This window comes from Salvelinus sp. IW2-2015, linkage group LG19, assembly GCF_002910315.2.
Source record: "Salvelinus sp. IW2-2015 linkage group LG19, ASM291031v2, whole genome shotgun sequence".
Classification (NCBI taxonomy): Eukaryota; Metazoa; Chordata; class Actinopteri; order Salmoniformes; family Salmonidae; genus Salvelinus; species Salvelinus sp. IW2-2015.
Window position 1 is genome coordinate 15,516,397 of NC_036859.1, and position 27,937 is coordinate 15,544,333.

The 27,937-nt window shown below is 41.5% G+C and overlaps 1 protein-coding gene across 4 annotated transcripts; it reads left to right on the forward strand.

Moving 5' to 3' along the window:
* Positions 1-341: 341 nt before the first annotated feature.
* Positions 342-27,151, forward strand: LOC111979659 (receptor-interacting serine/threonine-protein kinase 1). 4 transcript variants are annotated; one of them, XM_024010277.2, is made up of 12 exons: positions 342-411; positions 765-959; positions 1,947-2,103; positions 2,335-2,472; positions 5,635-5,878; positions 11,695-11,844; positions 13,536-13,612; positions 13,908-13,983; positions 19,403-20,113; positions 20,285-20,437; positions 21,660-24,757; positions 25,977-27,151. In XM_024010277.2, the coding sequence occupies exons 2-11, from the start codon at positions 802-804 to the stop codon at positions 21,953-21,955; spliced, it is 2,160 nt and encodes a 719-aa protein (XP_023866045.1). In that variant the 5' UTR covers positions 342-411; positions 765-801; the 3' UTR covers positions 21,956-24,757; positions 25,977-27,151. The 4 variants fall into 4 exon arrangements, with proteins under 4 accessions (XP_023866045.1, XP_023866046.1, XP_023866044.1 ...); XM_024010278.2 differs by having other exon boundaries at positions 371-504; XM_024010276.2 differs by having other exon boundaries at positions 371-959.
* Positions 27,152-27,937: the final 786 nt, after the last annotated feature.

Here is a 27,937-nt window from a genome sequence, read left to right on the forward strand (position 1 = left end):
CCATCTTCCTTCCATTTCCGAGGACATGTATTTCCATTGTTAGAGCGGTCAWTTTAATATATTGTAACGACCCTGGGTTTATYAGCYCAGAAATCGACTCTGCCGCATGAGRATGCTRTTGCGGCAGTCGATAGCGCGCCGGACTTCGGGCTAGAAGGTCGAGGGTTCSAGARCTGCTCCCTGCTGTTTCAWTACAATATAATATTTGTTGTGAKTGGATGGGTTTTGTTTATGGATATGTCTATTTTTGTATGTCGTTTTCCACCTTTTTCCATTTTTTTTCTCGTTCACTATCCTTTCCAGTTGGTGGCGGTAATGCACCAACAACATTGYATGCCAACCGCCCTTAAACCCTGTCGAAGAAGAAAAAGCGAGCTTGACAAATCCCGGAACTATGCGTGGATTGTGAAAGTAGGATATTTCTCTATAATTTWAAGTTTTGTCCAACATTTTTTTATCATAGTGCATACATAGGCATAACCAATTTACATCGAATGTTAAACGGTATGCGTMCTTCATTTTGTGTACTTTATAAGTTGACAACATTGTTGGTAAATTTGTTGAAGTTAACGTTACAGTCTATTGGATTTCCGACTAACGTAACGTCTCAYTTCCAGATTCAGTTCTGTATTTCAATTCAACGCCGCTGAATCTCATTAGCCTACTGCTCCTTTCGTTCGGAAATCAACTATTGATACTTTTTCATAATGAGATATTGCGCTTTATTATTAACAATGTATGCGCTGCTCTCATCTCAATGCTAGAGGGATATACCGAGGTCGGACCAGGTAGACAGCCACCATGGCTGCTGTGCAGGACTCTATCTACATGAAATCCTCTGACCTTATCAAAAAGGAGCCGCTGGACTACGGCGGCTTCGGTACCGTGTACCTGTGCTATCACAAAACCCTCGGTCAGGTGGTTCTGAAGACCGTCTACACCGGGCCACCGCGCAATGAGTGAGTAGAGGGCCATGGTGGGGATTCCCCAGTGTCCATGACCAGTGTTGTGACTGTCACGCTCCAAAAGTTTCATATTGTCTTCTAATTTAAAGAAGCAACTTTAAAGTATATTTTTCTATGTGATCCATGAAGTAAAGTTTGTTTCATAATATTTTATTTTTAATTATATTWAAAAWATATATATATATGTTTGAATGGTATGCTACTTACTTGCATGGTTTAACATAACTTTTAGATCAGGGATTCCCCTTCCTGCATTGGGGAACATCCRGCGCCACGTCTATTTCTATGCGCACAGCAMTGTTCATGACACAYACTGTTCACACACCTCTTGTTGMTGGAGAGAATTGTGCAGGTTTAAAGCTTATTTCCTGCAATTCTACACATTTTGTTATGGGGTGCAAAGAAAATGTTGCAGTTTTAAAGCTAATTGTCTTGCAAATCTATACATTTTGTCATGTCTAATGTGTATTTGTGTTATTTTCGTGACTAAAAAGTTACAACAATATGGGCAAAAAAAAACAAAATGAATAAACATTAGCTGACATGGACTAATTGATTTGGACATTTCAGGGATAGTTATAAATAGCTCTCTAAGGTATGTAATGACTAATGTAATGACWAACATGACAAGAGGAACTGATGATGCCCTACCCAATTTCGGGATTGCAACTTCAAGAGTAAGTTTAAAGTCGGACTGAGTTTCTTTAAAAACGAACGGGCGTGCCCCACAGTTTGGTAACCACTGTTTTAGATKATGTTTTATGAGTTCACACAGAAAAAGAACCAGTCCGGTGGGTAGGCTACACTTCTCTTTTCCTGTTACACAAAGGATGATAAAAACAGAGAAAATGGGTGTCTGTAGTGTGTATAGTGCTCAAGTAGCCTACAGTTGGCTTAGTTATTACATAGTAATACATCTCCAAATTAACACATTTTTCGAACTGGTAGTCTTGACTAAGCCTTCCTCCCTGTCTTCCCCAGGGGCAATAAGCAGTCCCTGCTAGAGGAGGGCAGCCTGATGACCAGACTGAACCATGAGCGGGTGGTCAAGCTGCTGGGGGTGATCCTGGAGGATGGGGACTACTCTCTGGTCATGGAGCTCATCCCTAAAGGCAACCTACTGGCCATGCTGGACCAGGTGAGAGGAGATCACAACAAAAACAATGACAACTACATTAACAACAATATCTAACTTAGTCTACAGTGTCACTTTAGGTTAGTTCCTGAACTCACAGGCTAGCCTCCTTCCTCACTGCAGAGGTGGAAGGTCTTCACGGAGACCTCTGCATCACACTTTGGTCTGTGTAATATCAACAAGCTGTTTTCTCTTTGGGAAAACAACTTTTATATATTCCTGTCTTTTCTCCAGGTTTCTGTGCCGATATCTATCAAGGGCAGGATCATATTGGAGATTCTGGAGGGGATGGTGTACCTGATGAAGAACTGTGTCATACACAAGGATCTCAAACCAGAAAACATACTGGTGGACAAGGATTTTCATATTAAGGTACAGCACACACTGTATAATATATGTCGTGACTAGACTTTAACATTAATTTGAAGACTGTTATCTAATTAACTATGTTTAATTGTTACCTGATTTAAATGAATCATGTAACTAACTCATTAGGCTCTGGGGCACCACGAGWGCGGTTCTTTAAAGAGTTACCATCTCCCGAATMAAACTCTAAAAGGTCTTTACCMATCACATCTATAAACAGTCAACGTATTAATCAGATCCTCGTATCATGTCATTCTGAACAGTCGTAACCTCCTTGCATCTGCAAAAACTGGAGTCTTAATTATGATTCAGTACTACACAAATTGGTTTAATTATTTATTTACTAGCTAATTAAGTGGGAACACAGAATAAACATACACACACTGCACCGGTTATTGACTGGAGATGTAATACGCTGAAAACGTATCCCTAGCGGAATGACAACAACATGGATGCTGGTTAAAAAAGAGAGGGAGAGGGACAGAGACACTTAACATCGCGAAATTCAGAAACTACTCTCACCTACAATAACTATATACTTTGTACACGAACCGCCYCCCGCTTTGAGCAAGAAATCAGGAATGTATTTACGTGAAATGCCTGGGTTCGCCGGGGATCTTTCGGTGAACGGAGCAGCCTTGGAAAGGGGGTTGGGCCTTTTCTCGGGACGCTTGTAAGGCTCTGATTGTRCMAAATGGTTCCAACTACTCTTCTACTGTTGTCCTTCTTCGTAGTTATCCCGTATCCGGTGACTTGTCGTGTAGTCCTGAGCAGAACTACTGAGTTCATTTTCCTTCCATTCGCTCTTGAAGATGCTTCTTTTGAAGATAAGCTGCCAGTTGAGGACTTGTGAGGTGTCTGTTTCTCAAACTGAACTCTAATGTACTTGTCCTCTTGCTCAGTTGTGCACCGGCCTTCCCACTCCTTCTTTACTCTGGTTAGAGACAGTTTGCGCTGTTCTGTGAAGGGAGTAGTACACACGTTGTACGAGTTCATCAGTTTCTTGGCAATTTCTTGACATGGAATAGCCTTCTTTTCTCAGAACAAGAAATAGACTGACGAGTTTCAGAAGAAAGTTCTTTGTTTCTGGACAATTTTGAGCCTGTAATCGAACCCACAATGCTGATGCTCCAGATACCTCAACTAGTCTAAAGAAGGCCAGTTTTTTGATTCTTTAATCAGAACAACAGTTTTCAGCTGTGCTAACATAATTGTAAAAGGGTTTTCTAATGATCAATTAGCCTTTTAAAATGATAAACTTGAATTAGCTAACACAACGTGCCATTGGAACACATGAGTGATGGTTGCTGATAATGGGCATCTTGTACACCTACAGTTGAAGTCGGAAGTTTACATACACTTAGGTTGGAGGCATAAAACTAATTTTTCAACCACCCACAAATTTCTTGTTAACAAACTATAGTTTTGGCAAGTCATTTCCAAAATTATTTACAGGCAGATTATTTACTTATAATCACTGTATCACATTCCAGTGGGTCAAAGTTTACATACACTAAGTTGACTGTGCCTTTAATAACTTGGAAATTCCAGAAATGAGTCATGGCTTTAGAAGCTTCGATAGGCTAATTGACATCATTTGAGTCAATTGGAGGTTTACCTGTGGATGTATTTCAAGGCCTACCTTCAAACTAGTGCGCTCTTTGCTTGACATCATGGGAAAATCAAAGAAATCGGCCAATACCTTTTTTTTTTTAACCTCCACAAGTCTGGTTCATCCTTGGGAGTCATTTCCAAATGCCTAAAGGTACCACGTTCATCTGTACAAACAATAGTACGCAAGAATATAAACACCATGGCACACGCAGCCTCATACTGCTCAGAAGGAGACGCCTTCTGTCTCTAGAGATGAACGTAACTTTGGTGCGAGAAGTGCAAATCAATCCCAGAACAACAGCAAAGGACCTTGTGAAGATGCTAGAGGAAACAGGTAAAAAGGTATCTATATCCACAGTAAAAACGAGTCCATATTGACATAACCTGAAAGGCCGCTCAGGGCCATCTGCTCCAATACCGCCATAAAAAAAACAGACTACGGTTTGCAACTGCACATGGGTAACAAAGATCGTACTTTTTGGAGAAATGTCCTCTGGTCTGATGAATCAAAAATTAGAACTGTTTGGCCATAATGTCATCGTCTATGTTTGGGGAGGCTTGCAAGACGAAGAACAGCATCCCAACCGTGAAGCACGGGAGGTGGTGGCAGCATCATGTTGTAGGTGGTGGTTTTGCTGCAGGAGGGACTGGTGCACTTCACAAATAGACGCATCATGAGGGAAGAAAATTATGTCGATTACTATGAAGCAACATCTCAAGAAATCAGTCAAGAAGTTAAAGCTTGGTCGCAAATGGGTCTTCCACAAATGGACAATGACCCCAAGCATACTTTCCAAAGTGTGTTCAAAATGGCTTAAGGACAACAAAGTCAAGGTCATTGGAGTGGCCGTCACAAAGCTCTACCTCAATTCCTAAGAAATTTGTGGGCAGAAACTGAAAAAGGCGTGTGCGAGCAAGGAGGCCTACAAACCTGACTCAGTTACGCCAGCTCTGTCAGGAGGAATGGGCCAAAATTCACCAACATTATGTGTGGGAAGCTTTTGGAAGGCTACCCGAACGTTTGACCCAAGTTAAACAATTTTAAAGCAATGCTACCAAATACTAATGTGAGTGTATGTAAACATTCTGACCCATTGGGAATGTGATGGGAAGGAGTAAAAGCTGAAATAATCATTCTCTCTACTATTATTCTGACATTTCACCATTCTTAAAATAAAATGAGTGATTCCTTAAATGACCAAGACACAGGAATTTTTACTCTGGAGTAAATGTCAGGAATTGTGAAAAACTGAGCTCAAATGTATTTGGCTAAGGTGTACAGTATGTAAACTTCCGACTTCAACTGTATGTAGATAATCCATAAAAAAATAGTCATTAACAACGTTAACAATGTCTACACTGTATTTCTGATCAATTTGATGTTATTTTAATGGACAAAAAATACAATTTTCTTTCAAAAAACAAGGACATTTCTAGGTGACCCCAAACTTTTGAACGGTAGTGTATGAGTATYGATGTGTGTGTGAAATCCATGTATGCGTGTGCGTAATGCATGTAATTGTATGAATATGCATGTCTGTATCTGTGCTCCAGATTGCAGACCTGGGCCTGGCCACCTGTCAGACGTGGAGCAGACTGACTAAGGAGGAGTCTCGCAGGCAGAGCCGGCTAGGACGTATGGGGGCTGGGGGAGGGGGGGCCAGGGCAGCTGGTACTCTGTGCTACATGGCTCCMGAGCACCTTGACAGCATCCATACACGCTCCTCTGAGAAGTCTGACATCTATAGCTTCGCTATTGTCGTCTGGGTCATCCTCACTGCCAGTGAGCCCTTTGAAAGTGAGTGTTGCTCACTCAGTCTACAGAGGCCTGTTGGGGTTATAGTAATCGGATGTGATTTCAGCCATATACTGTGAGCTCCAAAAGTGTTGGGACAGTGACAATTTTGTTGTTGTTTCGGCTCTTCTCCAGCACTTTGGATTTGAAGTGATACAATGACTATGAGGTTAAAGTGCAGACTGTCAGCTTTAATTTGAGGATATTTTCATCATATTGGGTAGTGCTGAGAGCTATTAGTGCTTTTTGAGGTCGGTTGTATTCTAAATCATGGTTTTTAATTTCGGTTTCGATAATCTTTTAAAACTTTATGCACTATGCATTATGTCGGTTGTAAATGCTGTAACAACACAGAATAAAACAGTAAATATCCCTCATCAAGCCGATAGCACGACGGCCCTCAAGGAATTTCACAYGACTTTATGCAACTGGAAACCATATATCCTGAGGTTGCATTTATTGTAGCTGGGGATTTTAACAAAGCAAATTTGAGGAAAAGGCTGCCTAAATTCTATCAGCATATCGACTGCAGTACTCACGCTGCTAAAACACTCAACCACTGTTACTCCAACTTCCGGGATGCATACAAGGCCCTCCCTCTCCCTCKTTTCAGCAAATCTGACCACGATTCCATTTTGCTCCTCCCTTCCTATAGGCAAAAACTCAAACAGGAAGTACCCGTGCTAAGGACTATTCAACGCTGATCTGWTCAAACGGAATCCACACTTTAAGATTCTTTTGATCACGCGTACTGGGATATGTTCCGGGTTGCTTCCGAGAATAATTTTGACWAATACACTGAGACGGTGACTGAGTTTATCAGGAAGTGTCAGGAGATGTTGTACCCACTGTGACTATTAAAACCTACCCTAAACAGAAAACATGTATAGATGGCAGAATTCGCAGAAAACTGAAAGCGCGAACCATTGCATTTAACCATGGCAAGCTGACTGGGAATATGGCAGAATACAAACGGAGTAGTCATTCCCTCCACAATGTAATCAAACAGGCAAAACGTCAGTATAGAGACAAGGTGGAGTTGCAATTCAACGGCTCAGACACGAGACGTATGTGGCAGGGTCTAGACAATCACAGACTACAAAAGGAAAACCAGCCACGTCGCGGTCARACCGACGTCTTGCTTCCGGACAAGCTAAACACCTTCTTTGACCGCTTTGAGGATAACACAGTGCCACCGACGCGGCCCGCTACCAAGGACTGTGGGCTCTCCTTCTTCGTGGCCGACGTGAGTAAGACATTTAAACGTGTTAACCCTCGCAAGGCTGCCAGCCCAGACTCCATCCCTAGCTGCGTCCTCAGAGCATGTGCAGACCAGCTGGCTGGTGTGTTTACGGACATATTCAATCTCTCCCTATCCCAGTCTGCTGTCCCCACATGCTTCAAGATGGCCACCATTGTTCCTGTACCCAAGAATGCAAAGGTAACTGAACTAAATGACTATCGCCCCATTGCACTCACTTCTGTCATCATGAAGTGCTTTGAGAGACTATTCAAGGATCATATCACCCCCACCTTACCTGACACCCTAGACCCGCTTCAATTTGCTTAACGCCCCAATAGGGCCATAGACGATGCAATCGCCATCGCCATCACACTGCACACTGCCCTATCCCATCTGGACAAGAGGAATACCTATGTAAGAATGCTGTTRATTGACTATAGCTCAGCATTCAACACCATAGTACCCTCCAAGCTTGTCATTAAGCTTGAGGCCCTGGGTCTGAACCCCGCCCTGACTGCAATTGGTCCTGGGACTTCCTGGACGGGCCACATCCAGATTAGACGTCGACCGTTTATGATTTTCAACGCCGATACCGATTATGGAGGAACCAAAAAAAGCCGATACCGATTAATCGGACGATTTTTAAAATGTATTTGTAGATATGACAATTACAACAACAATGAATGAACACTTATTTTAACTTAATATAATACATCATAAAATCAATTAGCCTCAAATAAATAATAAACATGTTCAATTTGGGTTAAATAATGCAAAAACAAAGTGTTGGAGAAGAGAGTAAAAGGTGCAATATGTGCCATGTAAGAAAGCTAACGTTAAGTTCCTTGCTCAGAACATGAGAACATATGAAGCTGATGTGTTCCTTTTAACATGAGTCTTCAATATTCCAGGTAAGAAGTTTAGGTTTAGTTTATTATAGAATTAGGACTATTTCTCTCTATACCATTTTTATTTCATTAACCTTTGACTATTGGATGTTCTTTATAGGGCACTTTAGTATTGCCAGTGTAACAGTATAGCTTCCATCCCTCTCCTCGCTCCTACCTGGGCTCGAACCAGGAACACAACGACGACAAGCACCCTCGAAGCAGCGTTACCCATGCAGAGCAAGGGGAATAACTACTCCAACTTCAGAGCGAGTGATGTTTGAAATGCTATTAGCGCGCACCCCGCTAACTAGCTAGCCATTTCACATCGGTTACACCAGCCTAATCTCGGGAGTTGATAGGCTTGAAGCACAGCGAAGAGCTTCTGGCAAAACGCAGGAAAGTGCTGTTTGAATGAATGCTTACGAGCCTGCTGCTGCCTACCACCGCTCAGTCATACTGCTCTATCAAATCATAGACTTAGTTATAACATAATAACACACAAAATACGAGCTAGGTCATTAATATGGTCGAATACGGAAACTATCATCTCGAAAATAAGACGTTTATTCTTTCAGTGAAATACGGAACCGTTCCGTATTTTATCTAACGGGTGGCATCCATAAGTCTAAATATTCCAGTTACATTGCACAACCTTCAATGTTATGTCATAATTATGTAAAATTCTGGCAAATTAGGCTGCCCAAACTGTTGCATATACACTGACTCTGCGTGCAATGAACGCAAGAGAGTGACACAATTTCACCTGGTTAATATTGCCTGCTAACCTGGATTTCTTAGCTAAATATGCAGGTTTAAAAAAATATATACTTCTGTATTGATTTTAAGAAAGGCATTGATGTTTATGGTTAGGTACACATTGGAGCAACGATACGTACCGCGTCGATTATATGCAACACAGGACACGCTAGATAAACTAGTAATATCATCAACCATGTGTAGTTAACTATGATTATGATTGATTGATTGTTTTTTATAAGATAAGTTTAATGCTAGCTAGCAACTTACCTTGGCTTCTACTGCATTCGCGTAACAGGCACACCACCCCCCCGCCCCCCTGGTCCTCGTGGAGTGAAATGTAATCAGGTGGTTAGAGCGTTGGACTAGTTAATTGTAAGGTTGCAAGATTTAATCCCCCGAGCTGACAAGGTAAAAATCTGTCGTTCTGCCCCTGCACGAGGCAGTTAACCCACCGTTCCTAGGCCATCATTGAAAAAAAGAATTTGTTCTTAACTGACTTGCCGAGTTAAATAAAGATTAAATAAAGGTGTAAAAAAAAAATAATAATAATTGAAATCGGCCCTAATTAATCGGCCATTCTGATTAATCGGTCGACCTCTACTCCAGATGGTAAAGGTAGGAAACAACACCTCCACTTTGCTGATCCTCAACACTGGGGCCCCACAAGGGTGCGTGCTCAGCCCCCTCCWGTACTCCTTGTTCACCCATTACTGTGTATCACTGCCTGGTACGGCAACTGCACCGCCCACAACCGCAGGGCTCTCCAGAGGGTGGTGCAGTCTGCGCAACGCATCACTGGAGGGAAAACTACCTGCCCTCCAGAACACCTACAGCACCCGATGTCAAGAASATCATCAAMGACAACAACCACTCGAGCCACTGCCTGTACACGCCGCTATCATCCAGAAAGCAAGGTCAGTACAGGTGCATCAAAGCGGGGACCGAGAAACTGAAAAACAGCTTCTATCTCAAGGCCATCYGACTGTTAAATAGCCATCACCAGCACAGAGAGGCTGCTGCCTAGACACACAGACTTMAAATCATTGCCCACTTTAATAAATGGAACACTAGTCACTTTAATAATGTCACTTTAGTATTGTTTACARATCTTGCATTACTCATCTCATATGTATATACTGCATTCTATACTATTCAACTGTATCTTAGTCTATGCCGCTCTGACATTGCTCGTCCATATATTGATATATTCTAAATGCCATTCCTTTCCTTAGATTTGTGTATGTTGGGTGTATGTTGTTAAATTGTTAGYTATTGCTGCACTGTCGGAACTAGAAGCACAATAATTTCGCTACACCTGCAATAACATCTGCTAAACCAATAAATGTGACCAATAAAATGGGATTTGAATATAAGTATCATGATGGTAGTGACTGCCCATTTACTTCTTATCAATTATTAACCATAATTTATTCACATTACTTTAATTTAATAAAATATTTCAGTTCTGTAGCCTATATTACATTTGMTTTATTTGAAGACTATTATTTCTTTCCAAATCTCATCTCTATAGAGCTGCTTCCTATGCTGTCTGACAAAATCACGATTTTGAAGTTCTTCAAAGTAAATGAGGCATACTTTTGTGACTGCTGAATACTAACTATCAATCACTTAGATCATGTATTTTCAAGTAGAGATACCTTGTGAAGCAACAGCTTCTCTCTATATCACCTCACGATCATGCATTCTTCTGTCTCTTCTGTAGCAGGCGTAAAAGAAACACAGACCGGACAAGTAGATGCGCAATGGATTATGGTCATTGTAGTTAATTACCACATTGTATGCATTAAACTAGAATATTGGTCTGTTGGAAACTACATCTCACAGTTCAGACTGGATCTGATTTATCTCTAGAGAAACTGCATTGAACTCACAGAAAAAACTCTGAATGAAATGGAATTCAAATAATTGAACCGACTTCAGTCTGGAAAAATAACTGAAATGTTGGCTAATCGCTCATGGGTGAACCGTTTAGAAATTACAGCACTTCTTGTACATAGTCCCCCATTTTAGGGGACCAAAAGTGTTGAGACAAATTAACTTATGTGTATTAAAGTAGTACAAAGTTAWGTATTTGGTACCATATTCATAGCACGCAATGACTACACAAAGTTTGTGACTACAAATTTGCTGGATGCATTTTCTGGTTGTTTTGGTTGTGTTTCAGATTATTTTGTTCCAAATAGAAATGAATGAATGGAAATGAATGGTAAATAATGTATAATCCTGAATGGACCGTGAATAATGATGAGTGAGAAAGTTAGAGACACACAAATATCATACCCCCAAGACATGCTAACCATTACAATAACGGGAGGTTAGAATGTTTTTGGGGGGGATGYTATTTGTGCATCGGTAACTTTCTCACTCTAGAAACATTATATTCTTATTTACAATATGTAATTACACAATACATTATTTACCATTCATTTCTATTGGGCACAAAATAATCTGAAACACAACCAAAACAAACAGCATATGCATCCAACAAATGTGTAGAGTCACAAGCTTGATGTAGTCATTGCATGCTATGAATATGGGACCAAATACTTAACTTTTTACTACTTTAATACACATAACTTAATTTGTCCCAATTTTGGTCCCCTAAAATTTTGGTCTTCTAAAATGGGGGGAATATGTTCAAAAAGTGCAGTAATTTCACCTGATATGGATGAAAATACCCTCATATTAAAGCTGACAGTCTGCACTTTATAACCCCATAGTCATTTTATCATATCAAATCCAAAGTGCTGGAGTACAGATCCAAAATAACAAAAACTGTGTCGCTGGCTCAATACTTTTGGAGACCACTGTATTTTATAGTAAACATTTTATGAATAGATAAGGTTTTCAGTTTTCAAATGCCTGTACAGATGCACTGAATTCATTTTGGACTACTGTATTTTCAGATGCTCGGAGTGAGGACCATATCTGCCAGTGTGTCCGTAAAGGCGATCGTCCGGATGAATACCTCATCCCTGATTATACTCCTGTAGAGATCATAGAGCTAATGAAGAGATGCTGGCATCAGGATCCACAACTACGGCCAACATTCGGAGGTGTGTGTGCATATGTGTGGTGAGATTGAGGTACAGGAATTTCAAATAATGTATTACAGTATACGCACAATGGCAATCAATCAAATTGTAMTTGTATAGCAAGTAATATCACAGCACAATTCACGAAACCCAGACCTAAATAGCAAGTTCAGGGCAACAGGAGCTTGATATAACTATTTAGGGGGGTGAAGAAGAAATCTTGAGAGGAACCAGACCCTTCAGGGGTCTCCATACACCTGTGACTAACTGGATATACACTACCGTTCAAAAGTTTGGGGTCACTTAGAAATGTCCTTGTTTTTGAAAGAAAAGRATTTTTTTGTCCATTAAAATAACATCAAAATMATCAGAAATACAGTGTAGACATTGTTAATGTTGTAAATGACTATTGTAGCTGGAAARMGCAGATTTTTTATGGAATATCTACATAGGCGTACAGAGGCCCATTATCAGAAACCATCACTCCTGTGTTCCAATGGCACGTTGTGTTAGCTAATTCAAGTTTATCATTTTAAAAGGCTAATTGATCATTAGAAAACCCTTTTACAATTATGTTAGCAAGGCTGAAAACTGTTGTTCTAATTAAAGAAGCAACAAAACTGTCCTTCTTTAGACTAGTTGAGTATCTGGAGCATCAGCATTTGTGGGTTCAATTACAGGCTCAAAATGGCCAGTAACAAAGAACTTTCTTCTGAACCTCATCAGTCTATTCTTGTTCTGAGAAATGAAGGCTATTCCATGCAAGAAACTGAAGATCTCGTACAACACTGTGTACTACTCCCTTCACAGAACAGAAGAGCAAACTGTCTCTAACCAGAATAGAAAGAGGAGTGGAAGGCCCCGGTGCACCACTGAGCAAGAGGACAATTACATTAGTGTCTAGTTTGAGAAACAGACTCCTCACAAGTCCTCAACTGGCAGCTTCATTAAATAGTACCCGCAAAACACCAGTCTCAATGTCAGCAGTGAAGAGGCGACTCCTGGATGTTCCTCTATCCAGTATCTGTGTTCTTTTGCTCATCTTAATCTTTTATTTTTATTGGCCAGTCTGAGATATGGCTTTTTCTTTGCAACTCTGCCTAGCAGGCCAGCATCCCGGAGTTGCCTCTTCACTGCTGTTTCCAGCTACAATAGTAATTTACAGCATTACCAATGTATACACTGTATTTCTGATCAATTTGATGTTATTTTAATGGACAAAAAAAATTGTGTTGGAATGTACAAGTTGTAAATGCTCTGTAATACACCATTTAATACCATGTCTGTACATGTGTGTGTATATATATATACACACACGTGTACAGACATATATATGTTGACTTGTGATGATGACACAGCATATTGGTTAAATATTGCACTTGTTTTGCACTCGTGTTGGAATGTACAAGTTGTAAATGCTCTGTAATACACCATTTAATACCATGTCTGTATGTCTGGTGTATTACTGGTGTATTACAGAGCATTTACAACTTGTACATTCCAACACCAGTGCAAAACAAGTACAATATTTAACCAATATGCTGTGTCATCATCACAAGTCAACATTGGACCTAATGGATAAATGAGTACTTCAACGAGCATCAATWCAAGTGATCCCTTGGTATTCATGAGTAATACACACTCTTATGTGGCTATGTTAGTAATATGACTGCTCTAATTGCTTTCTCTTTCTCTCTCTTTTTCTCGACAAGAGGGCTACAACTTCTTCCTGCCCGTCTACAGGGAGAAGTTGGAGCCAGATGTAGAAAGGGACTCACTTGGTCTCAGAGTAAGTTAAATGCGTGAACAAAGTGATAGCATTGTCATGAGTACATAATTTAATTAATCAAGTGTGCCACAAAACATTMTCGAAACAAATACAGTAACTTAGTGAAAGATATTGATGGGTGCATTGTTTGTGGCGATTCACTAAGTTGTAGATGACTCTTGAAAACACTATCACCTCTGCGAGTGTGTGATTACCTCATTATATTACCACAATATTACCTCATCTGTCATAAAAGGTCCACAACACATTTTTGAACTATGTTATGCGTCCTGTGTTCTGTTTCATTGGCATGTAGGACTTGTACGAGGGGCCTGAGGAGATGGTGGAGAAGATGAAGTCTTTATCGATGCCTCCTGAGAGCCTTACAGCAGGTGAGTGGTCTGAGCACCACGGGAGGCGGGCTTCAAGGCCCTGACCCTTTATAGCTCTCCGCCTTACAACTCCAGACTGCTCGCTTCCTCTTTATACTTGTTAGACTTCAGTGCAGCTTTTGACATTATCAATCATAGTCTGCTGCTGGAAAAACACAAGTGTTATAGCTTTACARCCCCTGCTATAATGTGGATAAATAGTTACTTGTCTAACAGAACACAGAGGGTGATCTTTAATGGAAGCCTCTCAAACATAATTCAGGTAGAATCAGGAATTCCCCAGGGAAGCTTTTTAGGCCCCTTGCTTTTTTCAATCTTTACTAATGACATGCCACTGGTTTTGAGTAAGGCCAGTGTGTATATGTATGCAGATGACTCAACACTATACACGTCAGCTACTACAGCGACTGAAATAACTGCAACACTTAACAAATAGTTCAGACAGCCATGCATACCCCACAAGCCACCAGAGGTCTCTTCACAGTCCCCAAGTCCAGAACAGACTATGGGAGGCGCACAGTACTACATAGAGCCATGACTACATGGGACTCTATTCCACATCAGGTAACTAATGCAAGCAGTAGAATCAGATTTAAAAAGCAGGTAAAAATACACCTTATGGAACAAAGGGGACTGTGAAGAGACACACAAAGGTACAGACACATGCATACGCACACATTGTGATATTGTTGTATGGTGGTATTGAATATTTTGTGTTGTGGATATGTGGTGGAGTAGGGATGTTATATGATGTACTGTTTTCTCTTTAGCTCATTCAGTACAAACATAGTTCACTGTTTTATCTTTTGTTTTATATGGGCTTAGACTGAGTAATGTAATGTGGCCGCTTTGGTGTGGTCCGACCTCAGGAAGAGTAGTTGATGCCCTGGCCGTATACCTCCAGACCACTCACAGCCTTATGTCTTACAACTCTACACCGCACACTGTCTACAGTCTCAGCATGGTGTAGACTTGTGTCAAGTTTAATATTTGATATACTCAGCCTAAGCCCACTGATCCAAAAGTTTGGTCAAAGRCCACTGAACTATTTGGCATGACAGAAGAATATTGTTTTTCAAATCTAACGAGACGGGATGCACTAAGACTAGAGCTGTGGCGGTCATGACATTTAAATCAAGTCAAATAAATCCAAGAAATATAGCCTACACCATCACAATAAATCCATTATTTATTTTAAGACAGGTCTGAAGAAACATGAAATGAAGAAAATGTAGTCTATTTCAGAAGAACAGAATAGCATACTCTGAGTTGTCCTTATGTTAGGCCCTGATCTGACTATGCCATATGGCTGTGGGCTACACTAGTTAATTTAGCAGACAAGGTTTGCTTAGAAGTCTGTGGCATTATTTTATAGTATTAAGAATACAGTTGAACATAACTGAATAAAATAGAAAGGATATTTTCTCCAAACGATTTGAAGGAGTGCGCACATGCGGCTATTCTGGGGTGAGCGGTTAAGAAACAGGTATTCCTATATGCTTAATTTACAGTTATTTATGTAACTTTAGTTGTGATACAAATGTTGGGCTATATATTTAGATTRTTAATACATTCTAAGGCTGCATGATGCGACTAATGTTGCATGAAAGGCATGAGCTCTGCTTTGATTTTTGTGCAGTCTGTACATACTTCATCAGTCTCTCATTCACAATTTGACAAGCATTTGATAATACCTTGAATTTCCCAGCTGCATCCCCTTTGTGTGGCTGTAATACCCCCTAAAAACATCCATGCCTTTTACGGCCAGTGGCTATTGTGCCCTTGGGCTGAATATAATAATTATAAATCCCTTCTCCCAGCTGRGTGCCGAAGCACCTCTCACTCACTTGGCTCTTTGTCACGTGATTGGGTCTTTCTCACAGGCTACAAGCGAAGACAGACACATCGGGGACGTAACTGCCTGGATCCTTATCCAAGGCGCATATTGAAGATTTTGGAAGAACTGTCCACATTTACAGATACTTTTCGTCAGCCACCAAGATGAGTAGTCTTAACGAACAGCAAAAGCACTAGTCTATGTCAATTTACTATCCCCCATAGTACAAAAGTCAACCTATTCTATTCTGTGTGAGAAATAAATATTCCAAACATAGTCTGGGACAGTTGTGGGATGCGATAGATCCCAAATTAATACAACCAATAGCATCTGTACATTTAGCTTAAAACTGTACYTTTAGCTTAAAATGTTAATAAACTATTATGCTATTTCTTCATATTATAAGCGTAGCAATGCGCACACGGCAGTAGGCTATAAGCGCAAATGTCCCATTAGCACAAATGCAATTATGCTTTAATTATAAAGGTGCATTTTTATGGTGAAAATTATCTTCCCCAAACTTGAAACTCGCATGTATGCCAGTTAGGCTCTACACCAGTTGTAAATGTGCGGATTAATGTGCTTAATTTTAAGAAGTTATTTGACCACTTTAGTTTTGATGCAAGCCTTATCAAAACATATAGGCCTATGGGCTAGGCTACATGAGGTGTGTGACTATGATTTCTTGCCTTAAGCTGGGGATCATTCACAAGTGATAGGCTAATATTGTCACACTATTCTTGATTTTAATCTTGTCTTTACATATTCTAAATAATATGTGAAATTTGTTTTGATTTAGAATGGAATATGTTTTGATTTAGAATGGACCATTATCATGCACCTGTCTCGAAACATGCAGCAGAAAAAATGCTTGTAATCTATGCACTTAAATAGCGAATGGAAGACACTTTTCCCATGGTTCATTTTCATGCCAGCCAGGTAGGCTATACTCCATTTGTAAAGAGAAGCAATGTGCTTAATATTAGCAATGTTGAGAGAAATAAATAGTAGGCCTAGCCTATAGAAAGCTGATGGGARCCTCCTCTTTTTAATAGAGGCCATCACTCCTTTTTCTCAAGCATATTGCAGAGCCTATAGAAATGTTGCTCAACATGAGCTCATGGACTCTCATGAAGTGTTTGATTAGATTTTGGATTAGATTTGCATTGATGTCAGATTGATTAGAGCAGTGGGTCCCAAACTTTTTTTATAGTCCCGTACCCCTTAAAACATTCAACCTCCAGCTGCGTATCCCCTCAAGCACCAGGGTCAGCGCACTCTCAAATGTTGTTTTTTGCCATCATTGTAAGCCTGCCACACACACACTATACGATACATTTATTAAACATAAGAATGAGTTGAGTTTTTGTTACAACCCAGCTCGTGGGAAGTGACAAAGAGCTCTTCTTATAGGACCAGGGCACAAATAATAATATAATAATAATCAATAATTGTGCTTTTTATTTAGCTATCTTACATATAAAACTTTATTTGGTCATCAAAAATTGTGACTTAACTCACTGCAGGTTAATGAGAAGGGTGTGCTTGCACATAACTCTGTTATGGTGGGTTGTATTGGAGAGAGTCTGTCTTAAATCATTTTCCACACACAGTCTGTGCCTGTATTTAGTTTTCATGCTAGTGAGGGCCAAGAATCCCCTCTCACATAGGTACGTGGTTGCAAAGGGCATCGGTGTCTTAACAGCGCGAATTGCCAAGGCAGGATACTCTGAGTGCAGGCCAATCCAGATATCTGGCAGTGGCTTCTGATAAAATTCCATTTTCAGAGAACCGTTTGTTACAATCTCAATGAGGCTCTCTTGTTCAAATATCGATAAGTGGACTGTAGYCAGGGCATGAAAGGGATAATGAATCCAGTTGTTTGTCTTATCCGTTTTGGGAAAGTACCTGCATAATTCCGCACCCAACTCACTCAGGTGCTTCGCTATATCACATTTGACATTGTCCGTAAACTTGAGTTCATTTGCACACAGAAAATCATACAATGATGGAAAGACCTGTGTGTTGTCCTTGTTATTGCAGACAGAGAAGAGCTCCAACTTCTTAATCATAGCCTCAATTTTGTCCAGCACATTGAATATAGTTGCGGAGAGTCCCTGTAATCCTAGATTCAGATCATTCAGTTGAGAAAAAACATTACCCAGAAAGGCCAGTCGTGTGAGAACTCGTCATCATGCAAGCGGTCGAGACAAGTGAAAATGATGGTCAGTAAACAGAACTTTAAGCTCGTCTCTCAATTTAAAAAAACAACAACATGTCAATACTTTGCCCATTGATAACCAGCGCACTTCTGTATGTTGTAAAAGCGTTACATGGTCGCTGCACATATTGTTGCACAGTGCAGAAAATACACAAGAGTTCAGGGACCTTGCTTTAACAAAGTTAAGCATTTTCACTGTCGTGTCCAAAACGTCTTTCAAGCTGTCAGGCATTCCCTTGGCAGCAAGAGCCTCTCGGTGGATGCTGCAGTGTACCCAAGTGGCGTCGGGGGCAACTGCTTGCACACGCGTTACCACTCCACTATGTCTCCCTGTCATGGCTTTTGCGGAATCAGTACAGACACCAACACATCTTGACCACCAAAGTCCATTTGATGTCACAAAGCTGTCCAGTACTTTAAAAATATCCTCTCCTGTTGTCCTGTGTTTCTAGTGGTTTGCAGAAGAGGATTTATTATTTAATTGACCCCCCATAAACGTAACAGACATATACCAGGAGCTGTGCCAGTCCCACCACGTCTGTTGACTCACCCAGCTGTAACGCATAGAATTCACCGTCTTGTATGCGAAGCAGTAATTGTTTCAAAACATCTACTTCCATGTCACTGATGCWTCGTGAAACAGTGTTGTTTGTTAAAGGCATTGTCTACATAGTTTTTTGGGGGTTTTCCCCCAGCATTGGCCCAGCCATATCTGTGGCAGCAGGAATAATTAAGTCCTCCACAATAGTATGGGGCTTGCCTGTCCTAGCCACTCCGTAGCTCACCATATAATACTTTTCTAGCCCCTTCTTATTAATGGTATCTGTTGCTTTTATATACGTTTTACTACACAAAAGTCATCTTAATTCTCGCTCAAAAAAACTCCCGTGGCTTATTTTTCAAATTGGCATGTTTTGTTTCTAAATGACTGTGCAGGAATGAATGTTTAATTGAGTTGTGAGATAGTACTTTTGCACATATAACACACTGTGGCTGAGGAAAGGCACTATTCCCAATATATGTGTAGCTCTCATCATATTTGTGCCTCTTCGATGGTCCAACGTCCCTGTCTTTTGTTCGGTGCTTTCCCGGGTAAGGGGGCAGAAATATGAAGAAAAAAAATGTATGGATGGAATTCGACTGCAGTCATGACTCGTAACCGCCAGTGTTGCGGTAATACGGTCACCGTAACAGCCCTAACTAAGACCCGAACTTGAGATCTTTGCCCATATTTAGGTTTTTCGTTCAAATCTCTCATTCTCACCAGTAAACCATTTATACGAAGTTAACAAGTAATGCACATGGATCTCAATTTAGAATTCATCTTTTAAAAATGAACACTCTCCCTCTTCTCACTATAGACCGGCCAGCTCCCTTGCTGAGCTCAGACAGTGCTGGGGCTGTCCGTATAGAAGCTGGTCCAGTGGAGGCCAGCATTGAGGACCTTAACCTCTTCCTTCCCTGTGAGCCTTCCCTAATCCAGCCAGATGCCCGGGCCCTCGGCCCCATCAGCACCCCCTCGGGTATGGAGCTCAACCTGGTCAGTAGTTGGAGGTCAAACCTGGATGTCAAATTAGCCCAGGAGTTGGAGTACCACAAATTCGGCAGCTACTGCCGGATGGACCAGCCTGACTTCAGCCCCTACCCTCACCATGCCACCCCACAGCGCCTCTCCTCACAGGACCTCACTACCACCAGAGGCCTCCCAGACCTCAGGCCCTCTCAGCCCCCAGTGTCCTCTGTCCAGTCTTGGACCAAAACCCAGGCCGTCCAGCCCAGCAGCGTGGAGGTGGACCCCTTCCTCAATCTCTCTGACCTAGGCCTGTACGAGTCAGCGGCCCCCTCCGGTACTACCACACCAAGACACCAGCTGTCAAGCCACATCCCTGAGTCCACCAGCAGCCCATCTCTGAGCCAGGGCAAGTACTCCCCCCAGCAGCAATATCCCTATGCCCAGTATGACCGCCTCCAGTCCTGGCCAGCCTACCCAGTGCCAGAGTCAGCTGCCCCAGACCTCACTGCAGGGCTGCGCCTGAACTCGGGTGCCAAGGTTGGACCTTCACAAGACCCAGGTAGGGATGATGCACAAAGATTACAGTGCTGATAGCAGTATCACCATTACTACAGCTAGTCTACAGCTGATGTACATTCCACAGTCAACATGACAGCTATCTAGCAATTCAATCAGGAAGCCATTTATGAGAAACGTTGTATTTGTGTGTACATGTGCGTGTGTGTTGCAGCAGGCCTGTTTATCCAGAACGCCAGTGGGATCCAGATAGGCAGCAACAACACACTCAGCATCAGGGGTCATGAGTCCTACAGCAGCTTAGCCAGCTCTCTCTCCAACGGAGCCAACTCACTCTCTCTGCTCAAAGAAAACCTGCCGATGTACGGTAAGAGTAGACTACATCCTGCAAAGAGGAGCCTACTTCCTGAAAATAGACATCAGCTTCCTATTTGTCTATGTCATGTTTTCTACTAGTCACAGATTTTGCATTTGGCCACAATAGAGGGGTTCTATGCTCATCTGGTTAAGGAAGGGAACCACAAAATGTACCATAAAACCATTAATTTATGCATTGTTTGTTTACAAATTTACACTGAACAAAATTATTAACGCAACATGTAAAGTCTGAGTCCCATGTTTCATGAGCTGAAATAAAAGATCCCAGAAATGTTCCATATGCACAAAAAGTGTATTTCTCTCAAATGTTGTGCACAAATTTGTTTACATCCCTGTTAGTGAACATTTCTCCTTTGCCAAAATAATCCATCCACCTGACAGGTGTGGCATATCAAGAAGCTGATTAAACAGCATGATCATTACACAGGTGCATCTCGTGCTGGCCACGATAAAAGGCCACTCTAAAATGTGCAGTTTTGTCACACAACCACAATGCCACAGATGTCTCAAGTTTTGAGGAAGTGTGCAATTGGCATGCTGACTGCAGGAATGTCCACCAGAACTATTCCCAGAGAATGTAATGTTTATTTCTCAACCATAAGCCGCCTTAGAGAATTTGGCAGTATGTCCAACCGGCCTCACAACCGCCGACCATGTGCATGGTGTCGTGTGGCCGAGCGGTTTGCTAATATCAACGTTGTGAATAGAGTGCCCCATGGTGGCGGTGGGGTTATGGTATGGGCAGGCATAAGCTACGGACAACGAACACAATTGCATTTTATCGATMGCAATTTGAATGCGCAAAAAATACAGTGATGAGATCCTGTTGCCAATTAAAGAGGCCCATTTTTTATAAGGTATCTGTGACCAACAGATGCATATCTGTATTCCCAGTCGTGAAATCCATAGATTAGTGCCGAATGAATTTATTTCAATTGACTGATTTCCTKATTTGAACTGTAACTCAGTAAAATCTTTGAAATTGTTGTATGTTCCGTTTATATTTTTGTTCAGTATATATTTGGGGTTATAATTTGGTTGGATTGTTAAACTATGACCATGGGGAATTTATAAATTATATTATTCAACAGTCAATGGGTATGTATCATTAATTGACAGTAAATTATCAAAAACCCTTGTTAATATCACAGAAAAGGGCTTTAACTTTCATGTTATACAATATGTTCTGTTGTGTCCTTTCCCGTGTTCAGAGGACCAGGCTGTGACTGAGGAGCACCTGGATCTCCTGAGAGATAACATCGGGAAAGACTGGAAGCGCTGCGCCCGTCGTCTGGGCCTGAGCGAGGTGGAGGTGGAGACCATCGACCATGACTACCAACGTGACGGGCTGCCTGAAAAGGTGCACCAGATGCTGGAGCGCTGGAGGATGAAGGAGGGCTGTGTGGGCTGCACCGTGGGCCGGCTCTGCAGAGCCCTGGAGAACTGTGTTAAAGTCGACCTGTTGAAGAGGCTTCTGCACTCCAGCGGGACCAACAGTTCTCTGTAGGTACAGTAGCCTGTATCAACTGTATTCAATTCCCCCTACACCAGAGGAATTGCTATTGACTCCAGCCCCCCACCCTCACCCTTACATTCCTACCAACCAATCTAACATCTAATGATTGTGGGTTGAGTTGTTAGTATTGACTTTGAACCACTTACAGTAAGTAAGGTATTTTCTTGCCATATGATACGGATATGAGTGTAGTAGCCCAAATACACCATTCCAATCTGGGGGAAATCTGCAGTTGCTACAACCATTTTTGGGCTTAAGTTAACAATATATACCCATTTGATTCTTGAAGAAAGAACTTATAAATGCCTCATGAGTTTAGTTCAATTGTTGTGCCACTTCAGAGCCCTATACTACAAATCAGGTTTGAGGAGTTGGCGAGGTAACCTTGGTCAAATCCTCGGGATAATCGGCAACAAATTATATCCTGAATGAAGTGTCTGAGCCAAAAGTTGGCCAAAAGTTGGAGGAAGCCGACTGATTTAAATATTTGTATTAATCAAATGTTTTTTTTTGTGTGTAATTTTTTACTTTTTTAAATACCTATCATATTACACATACAGTAGTAATGACAGCATTCGCTTTGCAAACTTGGGATTGTATTTTCACATTTGCAACAGCCGCAACCATAGACGTACAGTGCATTCGGAATGTATTCAGAACCCTTGACTTTTTTCACATTTTGTTACGTTACAGCCTTATTCTAATATAGGAATGTATCCTCACCAATCTACACACAATACCCCATAATGACAAAGCAKATTTTTAAGTAAAAATATCACATTTACATAAGTATTCAGACCCTTTACTGAGTATTTTGTTGAAGCACCTTCGCCAGCGATTACAGCCTTGAGTCTTGTTGGGTATGACGCTACTCAAGGACATTCAGAGACTTGTCCCGAAGCCACCTCTGCATTGTCTTGGCTTTGTGCTTAGGGTCGTTGTCRTGTTGGAAGGTGAACCTTCACCCCAGTCTGAGGTCCTGAGCACTCTGGAGCAGGTTTTCATCAAGGATCTCTTTGCTCCGTTCATTTTTCACACAATCCTGACTGGTCTCCCASTCCCTGCCGCTGAAAAACATCCCCACGGCATGATGCTGCCACCACCATGCTTCACAGTAAGGATGGTGCCAAGTTTCCTCCAGACGTGACGCTTGGCATTCAGGCCAAATAGTTCAATATTGGTTACATCAGACTAGATGATCTTGTTTCTCATGGTCTAAGTCCTTTAGGTACCTTTTGGCAAATTCCAAGCGGGCCGTCGTGTGCCTTTTACTGAGGAGTGGCTTCCGTCTAGCCACCTTACCATAAAGGCCTGATTGGTGGAATGCTGGATGGTTGTCCTTCTGGAAGGTTCTCCCATCTCCACAATCGGGTTCTTGTTCACCTCCCTGACCAAGGCCCTTCTTCCACGATTGCTCAGTTTGGCCGGGCGACCAGCTCTAGGAAGAGTCTTGGTGGTTCCAAACTTCTTCCATTTAAGAATGATAGAGGCCACTGTGTTCTTGGGGACCTTCAATGCTGCAGACATATTTTGGTASCCTTCCCCAGATCTGTGCCTCGACACAATCTTGTCTCGGAGCTGTGCGGACAATTCCTTTGACATCATAGCTTGGTTTTTGCTCTGACATGAACCGTCAATGGTGGGAACTTATATAGACAGGTGTGTGCCTTTCCAATTGATTTAACCACAGGTGGACTCCAATCAAGTTGCGGAAACATCTCAAGGATGATCATTGGAAACAGGATGCACCTGAGCTCAATTTCGAGTACCATAGCAAAGGGTCTGAATACTWAAGGTATTAAGGTATTTCTGTTTTTTATTTTGATTAAATTTGCTAAAATATTTTTTTTAAACGTTTCACTTTGTCATTATGGGGTATGATGAGGAACATTTTTATTTAATACATTTTAGAATAAGGCTGTAATGTAACAAAATGTGGAAAAAGGGAAGGGTCTGAATACTTTCCAAATACAGTGTATATATTCATATTTATAATAAAATAATGATTAATAATAACAGTCAGGATTTTGTGTCCAATGGGATAAATGCAGATGGAGAAACCAGAATGTCCTTTTAAAAAGTTACCAGAACTGAGCTTTTATTCCTTCTACATAAAAATGATCCCAGGGAGGACTCCCAATCCCCTAAGCAAGGGGACTGGAATTGGTTAAACTCGCAGTTTACTAAATGTACCAAATGATCCTCTTTCCATAAAAGCATGATGGTCATGACTTTCTAACATGAAAGGGGAAGTTAGACAATCGATCCGAGATCGACGTAAGTTTCAGTCATGGAATTTATACCTTTTTTTTTTACCCCTGGATAAGCACACGAAAGACGACATTAACGATACGAAATAAAATAAAGACTGCACTTCTAAAAGCCTATTTCACACCATAGCCTGTTGAATTTGCTAAATAACTTTTCTTTCATTTAGATTTCCTCACAAATTAAAATATGGCGCTGATTCGCATGGATTAATGTTTCAGCATTGTCTCAGTGAAGAGTTCGGCCTTTGACTAGACATGTGTGACATGCACACGCAGTTAAAGCCTGCTAGAGTTAGCAGCAGGCAGACAAGCAATATCCACCATCGTAGTACAGATGAAGGCTGAGCTGGAATGTGAAGTTGGCTAGCTTTATAAAAGTCTAGCTTGCTTCGTAATATACCACTCAGAACTCTAAATATTAGTTTGTTTTACTCCAATGTTTGTAAACAAAATAAATGTAAGCAAACACTATATAGCCTCAAAACATGGTTAAAACTATAATTTTGATATTGTGGATGCAGTGGTGGGCCGTCAGGGCCTGCAAGGCCTTCTCTGCTGGCCTAAACATCAGAATATTAAAAAAATAWATAWATATATTTTCCCACAAATATGTATTKAATTATTCCCCAGAGTAAGAGTTATACTCTTKATTTCATAGCTTTCCTCTTGGTTGCACTGATTCCAGCCCCAGGTTGAGATTTGGAGGGCTGGTCTTTATGTTAGATCTTTTATCCAATCATATTCAGCCATCATGTGTTGCCAGGGTTCTAAAATCTGCCCTCAGGCCTTCAGAATCAACAGTGCGGGCGCTTGTAGCTTATAGTGAATGGAAATGAAAATTTAGTGTCAACCAATCAGCTTTAGAGTTGGCTATTGTACGCCTGCTAGCTGGCTCCAGTGTTACACAGGAGCCAGTTAGCAGGCGTAGTGCGTGCACGTCTTTTGATTGGATTACCAATATTGAGAGGCAGGTCCTATGGGCAGGTCTATGCAGATCTAGGAAACTGAATTTGATAAACGAATTAATTCGCGTAATACTAAGCTGTTTTTTCAACCCACAATGGCGGAAGGAGGAGAAGATATCGATTTGGTCGAGGATATAATTATAACGCCATTCTCAAGACAAACTTTTCAAGAAAAGTTAGACATTGTAAGGAGAGGTCGCCCGAAGCCACAAAGCCTGTCACAGGCGGGAAAGCCACTTTCAAAGTTTCAACTACGAGCGCTGTCAATGGCTCACAGGCTCCGAGAAGCACTGCAAACTGTACTGCTGGGAATGCCTATTATTTGCAAGTGATCGATTTGGTGTTTGGAGCCACACTGGCTTTGCAAACTTGAGTTGTCTAACCAAGGCAGCAACGAGACTCCAAAGTACGGCTGGGCACTTACAAGCAATTGTGCTTTTGAAAACTTTTGGGGACACCGGAGTGGATCTACAGCTCAAAAAACAAGCGCGCAGGGCAACGGAGCTGCACAATGAAAAGGTGAAGGGAAATATTGAAAAGACTCATTGATTGTGTCATGTTTTTGGGTAAACACTGTTTACCCAAAAATGTCAATTTGTCAATTTCAAGGTGACGCAACGCCTGGTTATACTGCGTTTCTGTCTAAATGTATAGTGTCTAGAGCCATGGCATCATAATGATGGTAATAAGAGGTGGATTAATTCGGGTGGGACTGTGTAGTACCTCACTGAAGGCCCAGGCCCCAGGCCCACGGCACGCCACTGTGTGGATGGTCAGTCCTTACATCCATAAGAACACATTCCAAACCTGTCACTACACCCTCGTAAACTCCCAATTTAATTGACAGTGTCATCTTCTTCACTTCCACTACCTGTCAGTCTTTCAAAAGGTTAATCACTTGGATAAAACAAGCTTTTGGACTGGAAACATCTGCTGTGAACTCAGAGACTAATTTAATGTGTCACAGTACGTTCTAAAATCCAGTACACCCACAATCAGAAAGATGTTTTTATTAATGTTTTATTTTGGTTGATTTTTATATTTTTATCAGCACCAAAGAAAAACGGAAGTGAACATTTAAAAATAATAATAATAATAAATCCTTCCAGTATAACGAACCTTGGTCTAGGCGAGCTACATGGTGTGCAGTCAGTGCACATAGAAATATAATGAACTCATTCTAATTCTATGGCTGTGCAGCACCAACATACCCTGACTCTAACCAATCATTCAATCATCAACATTCGAGACCTTGATTATTTAGGTCAGCAGTAGTACAAAAGCACACCATGTACAGTAGCTTCCAAGAACAGAACAGAGATACATGTTTCCTGTGGACAACAAACATGTGACTTGACCAACATAGACGTTGTTGCTCACCTGCTCTCCGCTAGAGGGCAGCAGAATGTATGTATTCCTTGTCAGGTTCGTCTCATAATCATGGGGAACCAGCCTCTTCGAAGGGCTCTAACCTTACACTATTTATCCCGTACAGCTGCCAGTCAGGAATTTCCTCCTCCATGCATGACAATTAGTTACCCCAGTGTACGGCAAATGAAACATGAATGCATATGAATGTGTTTGAGGCAATTACCTATTTGACAGATTAGAGGTCCGCTGATATTGAAACTTCTTGTCTCTAGGCTAGTTTAAATGAASTATTGTAGTGTTTTGTGATACAGAACAGCAGTCATGCACTGCAAGTCTATTTTCCGTCATAATGTCTGCTCTTGGACATGACCCTGATTGTACGTCAATGAATGTGCTTTGGTGCGTGCTTGTATGTTATTTTGACTCTTGGCAATAGCAGTTAGTAGTGTGTGTGCGTGCATGTGTGTGTGCACGCTTAAATGTGTGTGTGTGTGTGCTCATATGTGGGTGAGAGAGGCATCTCAAAATTAGCTGGTGTTGTCACTTCACTGTGTTTTTAAATAAAGTCTGTTTCAAGAAAAGTGAATTTTGTCATAATTGTTGAGAAGCGATCTAATTGTTTGTAGTCAATGACTCACTAGGTGCATAGTCATGCTAGGTGCATAGCCGAAAAGGGGCAATCGGATTGATTCTAGTCCATACAAATCTTCTGAATGTGGATATACCATTCTCCGTTGAAGCACCAAGAAACATTACATGGGGCCAATAGTGTTGTTCCCATAGAGATCCTATTAAATTAATGATTAGTCTTCTTAATTCCAATTCTATGGTTTTTCCTGACCAGGACAAACTCCTGGCCCGGCCCCAGATGGTGTACTAGTGTACCCAGACAGCAACAACAGGACTTGGGTACTCACTTGTCATCATGAAGTGCTTTGAGAGGCTAAGGATCATATCACCTCCACCTTACCTGACACCCTGGACCTACTACAATTTGCATACCGCCCCAACATCCACAGATGACGCAATCGCCATTGCACTGCACACTGCCTTATCCCAACTGGACAAGAGGAATACCTATATAAGAATGCTGTTCGTTGACTACAGCTCAGCCTTCAACACCATGGTGCCCTCCAAGCTCATCACTAAACCCGGGGCCCTGGGTCGGAACTCCGCCGATGCAACTGGGTTCTGGACTTCCTGACAGGCCGACCCCAGGTGGTGAAGGTAGGCAACAATACCTGACACGGTCGCCAGGTGTATGGTGTTTCCTCCGACACATTGGTGTGGCTGGCTTCCAGGTTAAGTGGGCATTGTGGCTTGGTTGGGTCGTGTTTCGTATGGCTCTCGACCTTCGCCTCTCCTGA